The sequence below is a fragment of the Canis lupus genome, chromosome 1 (genome assembly GCF_003254725.2).
Source record: "Canis lupus dingo isolate Sandy chromosome 1, ASM325472v2, whole genome shotgun sequence".
Classification (NCBI taxonomy): Eukaryota; Metazoa; Chordata; class Mammalia; order Carnivora; family Canidae; genus Canis; species Canis lupus.
The window spans coordinates 89,494,763-89,508,472 of NC_064243.1; the positions used below are offsets into that span (position 1 = coordinate 89,494,763).

Here is a 13,710-nt window from a genome sequence, read left to right on the forward strand (position 1 = left end):
ACAGGACAAAAAAACTAGAAAAATATTGGGGGAATTTTTAAAAATCCATTTCCTCTTCACACATCTTCACTTCAAATTATTTAGGGGGAACACCTGGGTGACTTAGTCGGTTAAGCGTCCAATTCTTGATTTCTGCTCAGGTCGTGATCTCAGGGTCCTGGGATTGAGACCCATGGCAGGCTCCCTGCTCAGGGGGGGAGCCTGCTTATGGTTCTCTCTCTCCCTCTCCCCCTTCCTCACATGCTCTCTCTAAAATAAAATAAATCTTTAAAAAATAAATAAAATAAGTTATGGTCGAAGGTCCCTGAGGCTGGTAGTGTCCCTGGCCTCTCTGGAATGTTTAAGGAGACAGATCACAACCTGGATATGATCAGTTGTGGGAATACAGGACCCCTGTGTGCACAGCTAAGTACCGACACGGAAATCCAGGGTTGCAGGGTTCAGAAAGGGACAGTGCCTTAGAGGCTGGAGGGCCGGGGGAGCCTCTGGAAACATCACTTAAACTTCATCTCAAATATTTAGGTAGAACAAAGTGGGTGATCAGAAGAGGGAGCTGTGGCCGGTAAAGCAACCAACTGCCCAAACTCCAGGGGTACCTCTGGGCTCTTTGGAGTCAGCAAGAGCTGCACGTTCCCGGGAGCCTGCCAGGACAGGAGGACGGAGGAACGACAGCAGTAGGGGAGATGGGGCTCTGAACAGAACTGAACCATAGAGCAGTCTTGTTAAGAGGAGACGTGATTTTGTTTCCTGGTCTGTAAATCCTACCCTCAGGACAGCCATGGACGAGGAGACCTTCCCCTCCCCACCCCACCCCACCCCCAATTGCTTAATAGCTTCTCCAGTCCCCTTAGCAAGTTATAGCCTTTTAATGAGCAGAGTAAATATCGTGTCACACTGTTTGCACCGTGTCTTTCCTCCCTGCTCTCTGCTTCCGACAGCAGAGGTGATGCAAGAGTGGAAAATATGGAGGTTGAAGAGCTCTTAGGTTTTCCCTGGAGTGAGCTCCCGGGGCAGTGGCTTGATAAGCCCAGATCTGCAAACAGAAGTGAGCTTTCCGATGCCTCTTTGCTGAGAGCAGGAGTGTACACTTGCCAGTGGGCTGCAGCAACGTCCTGCCACCGGGCAGTGGCCTCTGACCCAGCTGTCATGGCACTGGCCTGGCCACAGAGGCCCCAGCACAGAGGACTGGCCACAGACAGCCCGATGACAGAGGACCCAGCCACAGAGGACCGGCCACAGAGACACCTGCCACAGGGCCTGGCCCGCCACAGCTGCTGCTCATCCAGCCAGTCCTGCAGCCCCTCAGCCAGCTGTCAGGTGGGGACCTGGATCCCCTCCTGCCTTTTCCTGTGATAAGACAAAAACACTTCAGGGCTTCGGAAGCCAAGATGGTGAGATACACCATTCTGCTTCCTTCCTCTGCTGCCACCCCTCCCCCCACCCCCTCCAAAGGACTCAAGCCTTTTTAGACAATGCAACCAGAGCCAATCTGAGTTTTTAATTTTCTCCTTAACGTTTCTGCCTCAGCTCAGGCTGGTGTAACCAAATACCACATACTGAGCGGCTCAGAACAACAGCCATTTATTTCTCCGGCTGTTGGAGGTTGGGAAGGCCGAGATGAGGGTGCTGGCAGGCTGGGCACCTGTCGTGGGCTCTCTCGCTGGCAGGGCCACCTTCTCCCTGTAGCCTCACATGGTGGAGGAAAGAAGAAAGCTCTCTGACAAGGGCACTAATCCTATCATGGGGTCCCATCCCTAAGGGCATCTACACCAGGATTCTTCCCACAGGCCTTCCCTCCAAATACCATCACATGGGGTGTTAGGAGTTTAGGGGGCAGGTGTAGGACACAGACATTCCGTCCATCGCATCCTCTGAACTCTCATCCTTACATAGACTAAGTGATCTCTACATTGATTTTTATACTTCGATAAAAGGTCACATCCTCAACAGCACTAGTTGTAAGTTGTTTATAGAAGTGGTTTCAGCCCCACTCAGACAGGCTTCTCATGTACCTATGGTCACCGAGTCAGAAAACCGGGCTGTGGGGTGATTGGCGTTTTTGTTTTTGTTTTTGTTTTTTTTAAAGATTTTATTTATCTATTCATGAGACACACAGAGAGAGGCAGAGGCACAGGCAGAGGGAGAAGCAGGCTTCCACAGGGAGCCTGATACGGAACTTGATCCCCAGATCACGACCTGAGCTGAAGACAGATGCTCAACTACTGAGCCACCCAGGTGCCCCGGGTGGTGGTGTTTTTAAGCTGCAGTTAGGGTCCGTGAAGAGGAAGGAGCGAGAATTCACCCAATTGGCCAAAGGAAAACCAACTGTGTATAGTGTAGGTAGAAACCCTATACACAGGAGGTAGGAAGAGATTTGAATATTTGAAAACAAAGCCTTAAACATCAGGAGGGGTTGCGCTGAAGCGATCGGTGGGGGGGACATAGGAATGACTTTTGTCACTTTTCTAGGGTCACAGAGACCTCATCAGTGGGCCAAGGATGCTGGAAAACTGAGAGCCCGGGCTTTTCCCTCCCTCCTGGTTCCTATAATGATTCTAAACAACAACAACAACAACAAAATCCATTTTGGTTATAGTGTGAGCTTATCTTTCTCTCTTAGCTCCCCCGTCCCCCAACTCTCATGAGCGAGCTCATGGCCCTCAGGGCTCATTCATGCTCTCTCACACCCCAGGGTTGCTGGGGCTGGTACTGAAGAGAAGATTACATAAGCCTGTGAACCCCAGGACTCTGTGACTCTTCAGGACAGAAGTCCAGTGCCTGTAAGAGGTTAAGGCCGCAAGTGTAATGTGCATCAAGCACTGGTCTGATCTGGTGAACCTGGATTCTAGTGTTCTCCTTAGGTCCTCAGAATCTGCTTCCAGGTGTCAGATGTGAGGCTGGACATCCTCTGAAGCCCGGATCCCCAATCTAGCCACCCCCCTTCCCACATCTGGCTTTTTAGGAGGAGGGGAAGGGCCACTGTACCTTCCATGAGACCAGCAGCCACACAGACCCACCCAGGGGAGGTAGAGGTAGCTCCAAGGGGACAGCAGCAAGAACCTGCCCCTGGTCTGCCCCAAGGTGCATTCCCTGCCCCCACAGCCCTGTGTCCTACAGCAGTGGGGGGCACACAGGATGGTGCTTTTCGTTAGGCCATCACCCCTACTTCACTCCACGAAAAGCCAGCAACGAGGACCGTGAAGCCCTCTGTGGTGGCGGCTCGGCTCGATCCTCACACACCTGACACCGCTTCATCCCCATAAACCCACTTTATAGATGAAGGAAATGGGGCTGAAGGTTATAATTAGCCCAAGGTCACTGGTGAATAAGAGGTGGAAACCAAGATTTAAAGTCTTCACCTGGGACAGGTGGCCGTTGGGTCTGGGGTCTGGGGTCTGGGGTCCCGCAGAGGCCGGCCAGGGACGGAGCAATTCAGGGGCTGAGTGGAACGAGACCACCGGGGAGGTGGGCCTGGCCGAGCCCCGGCGCTCTCACACCTGCCCCAGCTCTGCCAGAGCAGAGGCCACCTGCTTCCCACCCACCCCACCCCCCCACCCCCCACAATGCCCTGTCCCCACATCATCCTTCCCAGCCGTAAAGGGCCTGGAGCACAGTCCTGGGGGCAGGAGGAGGCCAGTCCTCAGCTTCTCCTGTATCCCTGTCAGATGCTCCCCATTCCAGCAGTTCTGCTTCTTTACTGGCCCTGAATAGAGGCTTGCTCAAGAGGTACCGGGAAGCAGCTGAGAAAGGCCAAGTCCTACCAACTAGGGCTCCAGACAGAGTTCTTTCAACTTGAGACCAAGGATTCTAGCTGGATTCTAGCTGCTAAGGCCAGTGTCTTCCCAGGTGGAATATGTGGTGTTGCAGGTTAGAAGCGTGGGCTCCCCCGAGCCAGGTTGCCTGGGTTCAATTACCCACCGTGCCTTAACTCGCTGTGTGACCTTGGGCAAGTTACCTGGCCTCAGTTTCTCCATCTTTAAAATGGGAACTATAATCATAACTATGTCTCAGATCTAGTGTCAGGATATGATGCCTTAATACACAGAGCTTAGAATAGGCCTTGGCACATACTAAGTGATTGATAAATGTAACATCATTTGGCACATACTAAGTGAGGCAGATAGAGACCGGAGCAATTGGGGGAAATAGAAACTTAACCATCTGATTTAAATATAGACATGGCCCACCCATCATCTGGGTGCCTCTGTAAGGTTCATGCCAGGAGACACAGTGGGGCTGAGGAGACATGAGCCGAGGAGCGGCAGGACTCTGGATTTGCACCTGACCCTGCTGTTCCTGCAGGTGTGTGACACAGGACAGGCTTTCCATCTCTGCATCCTTTGCTAACTGGGAAAAACAAGGGGGGCACCTGGGTGGCTCAATCTATCAGGTGTCTGCCTTCGGCTCAGGTCATGATCCCGAGGTCTTGGGACCGAGCCTCAGGTTGGGCTCCCTGCTCAGCAGGGAGTCTGCTTCTCCCTCTCTCTCTGCTCCTCCTCACCACTCATGCACATTCTCTCTCTGTGTGTGTCTCTCATAAATAAATAAAATATTTTTTTTAAAAATTGTGAAAAACAAGGGACAGGAATATAAACTCTAATATTTCATGGTTCTCATATTGAACGAATTACTTCTTTACTCAGACTGGGTCCATGAAGAACCATACCCGTAAGAACAATAAGAATTCTTACTCTAAGTTTCTAAGCATTGTGTATGTTTTCACTCATTCAGTCCTTACAAGAATTACGAGGTGAGCTATTATGACCTCCATATCACAGGTAAAGAAACTAAGGCACGAGAAAGTTCAATCCCTTGCCTAATGTCACAAAGCTGATGTGCAGCAAAGCAGGATTTAGAATTGAATGCTCAGGCTCCAGAATCTATACTCGTAACTCTGATGCCATGCTGTTCTCTTTAGGAACTACATTCAGTTGCTCGTAACAGGGAATGGAAGGAAGATGGCTTAAATAAGATAGGAACTTATTTTGCTCTTATTTAAAAGAAGATCAAAGGTAGTCATCCCAGAACTATGTTATCAGTGACCCTGGCTCTTTCCATTCCTTTGCTCTGCCGCCCCGATTATGGTGCATCCATCCTCACCGTCGCAAGATGGCTGCTAGGGCTCTAGCCATCGTGACCACATCCTCAGAAAGTATCAGGAGTAGAGATGAGGAAAGAGCAAAAGCCTTACCCCCTTTGAAGAGCTTTCCTGGTGACTTCGTTTTGTATCTCATCAGCCATCGCTGTTAAGGGAGGCTAGGAAATGGAACTTCCCAGGTAGGCTCACCGACTGGAGTTCTGTTACCAGAAAAGAGAGAGAATGGACTGAGGAAGGAACTAGGAGTTGTTTGCCTTCCCAAGGGCTGATGTGAGGGCTGTGCTAATGGAGCATCATGGAGGAGGGAGGCCGACAGAGACAGAGTTGGGGTTCTGACAACCCTCCTGCAGAAAAGACACCGAACTCCTTACAGAGATCTCAGCCCCTGGAAGAGACTGTCTGCACATGCCAGGAGCCACATTCTGGAGCGAAAATGTCCTTCCTTTCAGTCTGGTTTCTGTAGGATTCTGAGTGCTGGAAACCTCCAGGCACATCTGCTATAAGAAAATGCTTGTGTTCAGTGACCTTATCAACAAAGGCAGAAACAAAAAAAAAGGTGAACTTCTAGAATGGTGGTACCCCTGAGTGAGAGCAGCCCAGTCCGTATTTGTGGACCTAATGAAAATGGTACAGATAAGGCCATTTAAACAATTATTTGCACCATAGTTCTATGATGATGTGTAGATTTCCCAAGAGAAATGGCCAACCTTGAGAACGTAGATTTAGGGCATGGCTCGCTCTTTTTTGTTTTGTTTTGTTTTGTTTTGTTTTAAGATTTTATGTACTTATTTGACAGAGAGAAAGAACACAAACAGGAGGAGGAGCAGAGGGAGAGGAAGAAGCAGACAACCTGCTGAGCAGGGATTGGGGCTCAATCCCAGGACCCCGGGATCATGACCTGAGCTGAAGGCAGATGCTTAACCAACTGAGCCACCCGGGCACCCTTAGTGATTATATTTTTATTCCTAGAAGTTCCATTTGGTTCTTTCCTGAAATTTCCTGGTCTCTTTTTTTCAGACTCTCCAATTTTTTTAATCATGAATTTTATGGTGTTTTTTTTTTTAATTAAGATTTTATTTATTTATTTGTGAGAGACACACAGAGAGAAAGAGGCAGAGACACAGGCAGAGGGAGAAGCAGGCTCCATGCAGGGAGCCCGACGTGGGACTCGATCCCGGGTCTCTAGGATCACGCCCTGGGCTGAAGGCGGTGCTAAACCGCTGAGCCACCGGGGCTGCCCTATACATTTTTTAAATTACACTTCTGTGTTAACTTTGGTCTTTTTGTTATCCTGCCATCTCAGATTCGTACTGAGCTATTTCTTCTGCTGGTTGCGTCTGTTGGCCCTCCTCCCTCAGGATAATCAGTTTCCTCATATGCTTTGTGACATTTTATTGTGAGCTCATCTTTGGCAAGGGACACTCTTCCTGTGGGTGGCCCCTGAGCCCCGACTGAGGAAGCGTTTCTTCAGAGCAACTTCACCTTCATTTCCCTCTGTGCTGTAGGGATTCCAGTTATCTTGGTTGCTTTTAAAGTACGTTTCTCACCTTGGAGCGCTTACCACACAGGAGTATAAATTTGTGACTCACACCCACATGTGGTGCAAACCTAGAATTTCAATTCCTTAGGGTGACTTTCTTTCCCACTGACAGCCCCTAAGTCTTCGCAAGCTTTCGCCTTACCTCTCTGGACAAGTGGCAGTATTTGTCTAGATCTCCTTTCATGAATGAGGCAGACTTTCAAGCCCCCAAAAATCTTTGCAGGCGACATATCCAGAGCCCCGCTTTGCCACTGGCCAAGGCTCCATTTCCTGTCCCGTGTGAGCACCCAGCACACGGTCCTCTCCCAGGCTCCAGGACCTGTGTGCAGTCTTGACCTGTGGCAGCTGCCATGGCCTCAGCTCCTGCCATTACTCTGATTATGACTTTTCTCGTCCTTTCTGGCACCTGGGGCTTCCCTTTATCTTACAACAAATTTTCTGCTATGCTTTCCCTCCAGGTGTATATAGCAGGAGAGGGGTGGGGGCTGAGTGGCACCTGTTCAGTCGGCCACGTGACCCTAAATCACAGTGAGTTTCTTGTGAGCATAACAATGTCCTTGAGTTTGACTCCTGGACTCACCACTTCCGCACAGTGTTATCTTGGTCAAGTGACCTAACATTTCTGAGCTTCAAGGACAAAATGGAGATAAATACAGACTTTCCAGATTTGCTGGGAAAATGAACCAGATGGCATGTGGAAAACTCTTTGTAATAGTGCCTAGCGTGTGGCAGCTCAGGACATGAAGATCTCTGGGTCATTTTCAAAAACAGAAATTCCTGGGTGTTACTCCTTAGAGATTCTGATTCATTAAATCTGAGATATGGTGCAGAAGACTGAATTTGGAAAGGCTCCACCGGCAATCCAGATAGAGCCACCAAGTTTGTAGACACTCTTGGAGGTACTCAAGATGCTCGATAGCATCTAGGCACTTCAAACTCCTGTGAAATAAAACTCATCTCTCCCCTCTCCCCCCCCCCCCCCACACACACACACAACCCTGATGTTTGCGTCTCAGGTGCGGTGAGGCCGTGGAGAAAAACAAGCGTCTCATCACCGCGGACCAGAGGGAGTATCAGCAGGAGCTCCGAAAGAACTACAACAAGCTGAAAGAGAACCTCAGGCCAATGATCGAGCGGAAGATTCCAGAACTCTACAAGCCAATATTCAGAGTTGAGAGTCAAAAGAGGTAAGTTCAGGGCCGAGGCCTCTTCCTGGGACATGAAGGACAGCAGTGAGGTCCCGGTGGTCAGGGCGCTCTGCTGCTCTCGGGGGCTGGGAGTGCACCTGCGGTCAGAGAAGATGCCAGAGCCCTGATCTGTCCTGCTTCCACCCTGACTACTTCTGCTCCTTCTTTCTTCTCCTTGACCTCCCTGGGACCCCTTCATGGTGGCCTTCTTTTTTTTTTTTTTTTAAGATTTTATTTATTCATAAGAGACTCAGAGAGAGAGGCAGAGGGAGAAGCAGGCTACCTATGGGAAGCCCGATGTGGGGCTCGATCCCAGGACCTTGGGATCACTCCCTGAGCCGAAGGCAGACACTCAAGTGTCCCTCCTGTTGGCCTTCTTCCCATGGTCTTCCCAGGACCCCCTTCCTCCTGTGTTTTTCCTGGTTTGCTGTGAAGGGATCTCAGGACCTTTGCTCATGCATGAACTTCCTGAGTTCCCCCCAATCCTTGTCTTTTTCCATGGGTGATTCCCCCCACCTGCATTCCCTCTCTTTAAAAGGCTACTTGATATTTCTTACCTGTTTTCTCCCCCCTCTCTTTCTCCTTTGTCATTTCAGAGACTCCTTCCACAGATCTAGTTTCAGGAAATGTGAAACCCAGTTGTCACAAGGCAGCTAAGAAAAGCTGTCCTCTCACCTGGAGACTGAGGCTCTATGACCCTGGAGAAGTACTGGCTGGTACTTAAAACACAGGACATTGGCTGCACAGGACGGACTACATGCTCCCTGAGCAACCAGCTCTTTGGAAGCTTTGGAATCCCAGTGACCGTGGGATTTACACCAAAATGGGGTCTGATCAGATTTGGGCCTTACTGGGGGTTGGGGATAGAGGAGGGTGGTTAAATACAGGAGCCTGTGTATTTATCAAAGCACGGTTTTTCACAATACTGTACAAAGCAAAGCATCAACCGCATCTCCTGCTGAGTGGTTGGTCGCTGTCTATGGGGGTGAGACGACTTCCTCGGGCCAGATTTGGATTTACAGGAAAAACCCAAATTGCCCATGGGAAGATGGATAAACTGTCTGCTGTCCTATTCAGAGCGAACCTCACTCATTCCGTTTATGGGAAAGGAGGGTGAGCTAGCAGGAGTGCAAAATGCGTTCAATAAATCTGTGAGGGGGGCCTCACTCAAAATCTAAAAATCATAATGATGATTGGAAACTTGGACATAGATGAGTTATTTGTGGACTCATTTGTTACCTTTTTGGTAACGGTGGACTAACTTTGTATAGTTATTTTTGCTTCCTTGTTACTATATGTTAAGTTAATTTAACACGTGTTTATAGAGAAGCAGGCTGCACTCACTGATGAAGGAGATGCATGGTACTTCGCTACATTCACTCAAATTCATTCCGACCTCCATAATGCTTTGCATCTTTTCCTTCTGCTCCTCCTCGCTCACTCTGCTTCTCCTCCTGCCGGGGACCAAGTTTACTTTTATAAAAGGATAATAGCACTGCTTTCATTTCAGAACATCATGCCGTCTGTCAGCTTGTGCGTATTGGCTACAGAGCAGATTCAGCTTCAACTTCTTCTGACAATGTACTTTAGGAGACAGAGGAACAAAATTATTGCTTGAGGATTAAATTATATATTTTTATTATGCCTTGTTGACCTTGGCTGGTACTAAAAATGTAATCTGAATCGCAAGCAAAAATGCTTCCCTTTGCGACTTGTGGTTTTTTATTTTGACAACTTGTAACTCTTGCAAAGCACTTCAGAGAAGAGGAATGCATAGTCATGGGCCTCCCGACAGTGCTACCCTGGGTCGCACCGCTTATGCAATATTTAATCTGATGTTCATAAAAGATAATTTAATTTGGAGAATTCAGAACTTTTTTGGGTGCTTATACCATCAGGTATGCATGAATTTATATTCTGAAAGTGGTCTTTTTTTTTTATCATCACTAAAGCTTACTCATTTACATGGTACATTTTTTGGCTCTCAGGCATTTGGGGGCAGGACTCTTTCTAAAGTGTATTAGACACTTACTGGCTTTCCTAAATGAGTACATATGATGTACTTTAATTCCAGATGCTGTTCAGTGTCTTCTATGTGGGAGGTACTGGGTGAGATGGAGATCAAGTCACATTGTCCCTATCCTCCGAAGCCCACCAGCTCAGTGAGGAAAAGCATCTCTACAGGTAGCCACAATACAGAGAAGACTAGAATAGGCCCTCCAGAGCATAACCTTTCATGAACAATTCAAGGTGGGGCATCACTACCAGTATTGATTATATTTTTGCCCTCAACCAGTAAGTGTTAGGTTACCTAACAACTTAGGTACCGTAAGTTACCTACGGCTGACTTCTAACTCCAAGAGCCCTCTTACTCCTAATGACCTAAGATATTCCTGATTAAATGTCCCCTGCTTTTTTTTTTTAATTTTATTTATTATTCATGGGAGACACAGAGAGAAAGAGGCAGAGATACAAGGCAGAGTGAGAACCAGGCTCCCTGTAGGAAGTGTGATGCGGGACTCGATCCCAGGACCCCAGGATCATGCCCTGATCCAAAGGCAGATGCTCAACCAGTGAGCCACCCAGGTGCCCCCAAATGTCCCCTGCTTTTAGATACCTGTTGTCACTTTTTTTTTTTTAACTCTCTCTTGTACCACAGTGGGTGCTGCTTGCTTCACGAGTTTGGGGACCATGTTAACTGCTACATCCTACCCTCCAACCCAGTGCTGAACACATGGAGGACTCTTGATAAGTGTTTGCTGGATGGCTAAATAAATGAATGAGTATGAGTAGACCTGCTCCTGGAATAGCACTTCCCCTTAGAAATGCGATGCAGCCCACATAAATAATTTTACATTTTCTAGTAGCAGCAGCAGTAAAAAAAAATCATACGAAGAAATGGGTAGAATTAATTTTAACAATACATTTTAGTTAACCTGCTATATAAAAACATTATCATTTTAACACATCAATATAAAAAGTATTAGCGAGATATTTTACAACCTCTTTTTATACCATCTTCAGTGTCTGTATGTATGTATTTTACACATACAGATTGTAATCTCAGTTAAGACCAGTCACATTTCTGGTGCTCGATAGCCACATGCGGCTAGTGGCTACGATATTGGACAGTGCAATCTCGAAGCTTCCAGCTTTTGCAACTTGATGCCTCTGAGGTGTGGGCTCTGAAGATAGTGGGAATAATGTCTGGAGAGAGAACGACAGAATTCTGAGTGAGAGCCCGTGGGTTTCCCGTAAGAGGTGAAGAGGAATGCATAGTCATGGGCCTCCCGACTGGGGGTTTGGACTGGCCAGCCTTGGCTTGGGTTCTCATATCTTCCTGAGCTAATCCTGGCTCTTTTCTCAGTTTGGAATTGGGGGTTTGGACTGGCCAACCTTGGCTTGGGTTCTCATATCTTCCTGAGCTAATCCTGGCTCTTTTCTCAGTTCCAGAGAGTTTAGCTGTTCCTCACGTAACGGTTATAAATATAGTAGTGTCATTGCTGTACTTCTATAAGTAATGGCAGAAACAAAGACCCCGGACACAGGTCCTCTTAACCCTTAAACATGGGGTTAAGAAAGAAGCATTTTTGGGACACCTGGGTGATTCAGCTGTTGAGCATCTGCCTTCCGTTCAGGTCGTGATGCTGAGGTCCTAGGATCGAGTCCTGCATCAGGCTCACTGCAGAGAGCCTGCTTCTCCTTCTGCCTATCCCTCTCTCTGTGTGTCTCTCATGAATAAATAAATAAATCTAAAAAAAAAAAAAAGAAGGAAGCACTTTAAACATTCCTTAAAAAAAAAAAAAATCATTCCTAAAGGAGGTAAAGCAAATGAAGCCTTTTGTTTTTCTAAAAATTAGAGAAACCTGATATACCACGATAGCATCTTGATTTTACTTTGGAAAACCCTTCTGCACAAGGGTTTTGGAGGATTTGGCTGATTAGCCTCATGCTGCCTCTCCTTCATCAAGGTCAAGGATGCAACTATCACTATCTCTTAAGGCTCTCCAGGAAGGGGCAACTGGCTGGCTCAGTAGGTGGAACACGTGACTCTTGATCTCAGGGTTGTGGGTACGAGCCCCACCCCTATGTTGGATGTAGAGATTGTTTAACAATAAAATCTTTAAAAAGGAAAAAAAAAAGGTGCAGGAAAATGAGTCATGCTGCACAGACCTGATTGGGTTGTCAAACCACGCACTGTCTTCAACTCTCTAATTCTATTCCATAAGGAGTCCTTTCCAAGACAATTAGATTGGTTTTTGGTTTTAAAATGGAAAACTTTAAGAACTGTTGTAGATAATTGTGGTCGCAAGTATGTTTTCAAAAACAGGGAGCCTTTGTTTTGCCTTAAATGTATTTTTACATGCTGGTTACCTTAGATGTTGTAAAGCTACTATTAAGTATCATTTTGCAAGCAAAACAAAACACCACAAAGGTTCTAATACATCCCAGAATGCTGGGTACGTACGTCCCCAGTATCCAGTGTATCGCTCTTTTGGAGTGAAAGCAGTGCTTCCCAGTCTTTTTCACACGGTGGGTTTAAATGTTACCTGTTGAGGCATAACAAATAGCCCACAAACTCTTTAGCTTCAAACAGCAATAAGCAATCCTCGCCCAGTTACTGCGGGTTTGAAATTCAGGAGTAGCTTACCTGGGCAGTCCGATTTGAGATGTCACGTGAGGTTGTAGTTGAGATATTGGCCAGAGCTGCCATCATCTGAAGGCTGGACTGAAGCTGGTGGATTTTGTTCCAAGGTGGCTCATTCCCAACATAGGAAAGTTGGTGCTGGTCATTGTTGGGAGGCTTTATCAAGTTCAGGGGACCTGTCCCCACACTGCTGGAGTGCCCTCCTGACATGACTGCTGACTCCCCAGGGGTAGGGATACAAGGGAAGTAAGATGAGAGTGGCAATGTCCTTTATGACCTAGCCTCCAAAGCCAGACTCCCTTACATCTGCCATATTCTATGCTTTATTTTTTTTTAAGATTTTATTTATTTATTCATAAGAGACACAGAGAGAGATAAAGAGGCAGAGACACAGGCAGAGGGAGAAGCAGGCTCCACGCAGGGAGCCCAATGCGGGACTTGATCCCGGGTCTCCAGGATCAGGCCCCGGGCTGAAGTCAGCGCTAAACCGCTGAGCCACCGGGGCTGCCCACTTTATTTTTTTAAAGATTTTATTTATTTATTTGAGAGAGAGAGAAAAAAAAAGTAGGGGGAGGGGCAGAGAGAGAAGATTCCCCATTGAGACTCAACCCCTGGACCCCGGATCATGACCTGAGCCAAAGGTAGACAACCGACTGAGCCCCCCAGGCACCCTGCCGTATTCTGTGGAAGCGGCACCAGAAGCAAGCCACCAGATTCTGTCCCCATTCAGAGGGAGAACTATTAGGCTGTACATTTTGAATAGAGGAATGTTAAAGAACTTTTGGACATATTTTAAAATCACCATAATGGAGTATATTAAAATTCTGTATTTGTTGTCTCACTGAGATTAATGGATAAAGCTACTTGCTGCTAAAGATTTCTAGCCCCAGAGCTCTGGCTGCCCTGAGTCCCTCCCAGTGAGCTGGACCAGTCCATCTCTAGGAATACCTGTAACCCAGTTCCTGGGTGCACCATGGCATACCACTTGAGAAAACTTAGCCTAAAAGTAGTTCTCAGTTGGCAGCCTTTTGTGAGGGACAGAAAACCAAACTCAACTGGTGGAGTTTATTGGCTGATGTAACAGGACAACCCAGAGGTATCATTGGTTCAGATGGAGCTTGATTCAGGACCTACATGCTGTGTCCTGGGTCCACTTTTTATCACTGATTCCTCTTGGTTGGCTCTATTTTCAGGCTTTCAGCAGCTCATCCCTCAGGATGGGAGTCCATCAGGCCAT

At 47.4% G+C, this 13,710-nt stretch overlaps 1 protein-coding gene across 4 annotated transcripts in view; it reads left to right on the forward strand.

Annotated features, from left to right (window-relative positions):
- The window catches only part of DOCK8 (dedicator of cytokinesis 8), a 230,735-nt gene extending 218,291 nt beyond the window's left edge, over positions 1–12,444 (forward strand). For all 4 annotated transcript variants that reach the window (XM_025423389.3, XM_025423392.3, XM_025423391.3 and 1 more), the window contains 2 exons: positions 7,655–7,825; positions 8,422–12,444. In XM_025423389.3, coding sequence (XP_025279174.1) covers positions 7,655–7,825; positions 8,422–8,482 — 232 coding nt within the window. In that variant the 3' untranslated portion in view covers positions 8,483–12,444. The remainder of the gene's footprint in view (positions 1–7,654; positions 7,826–8,421) is intronic.
- Positions 12,445–13,710: the final 1,266 nt, after the last annotated feature.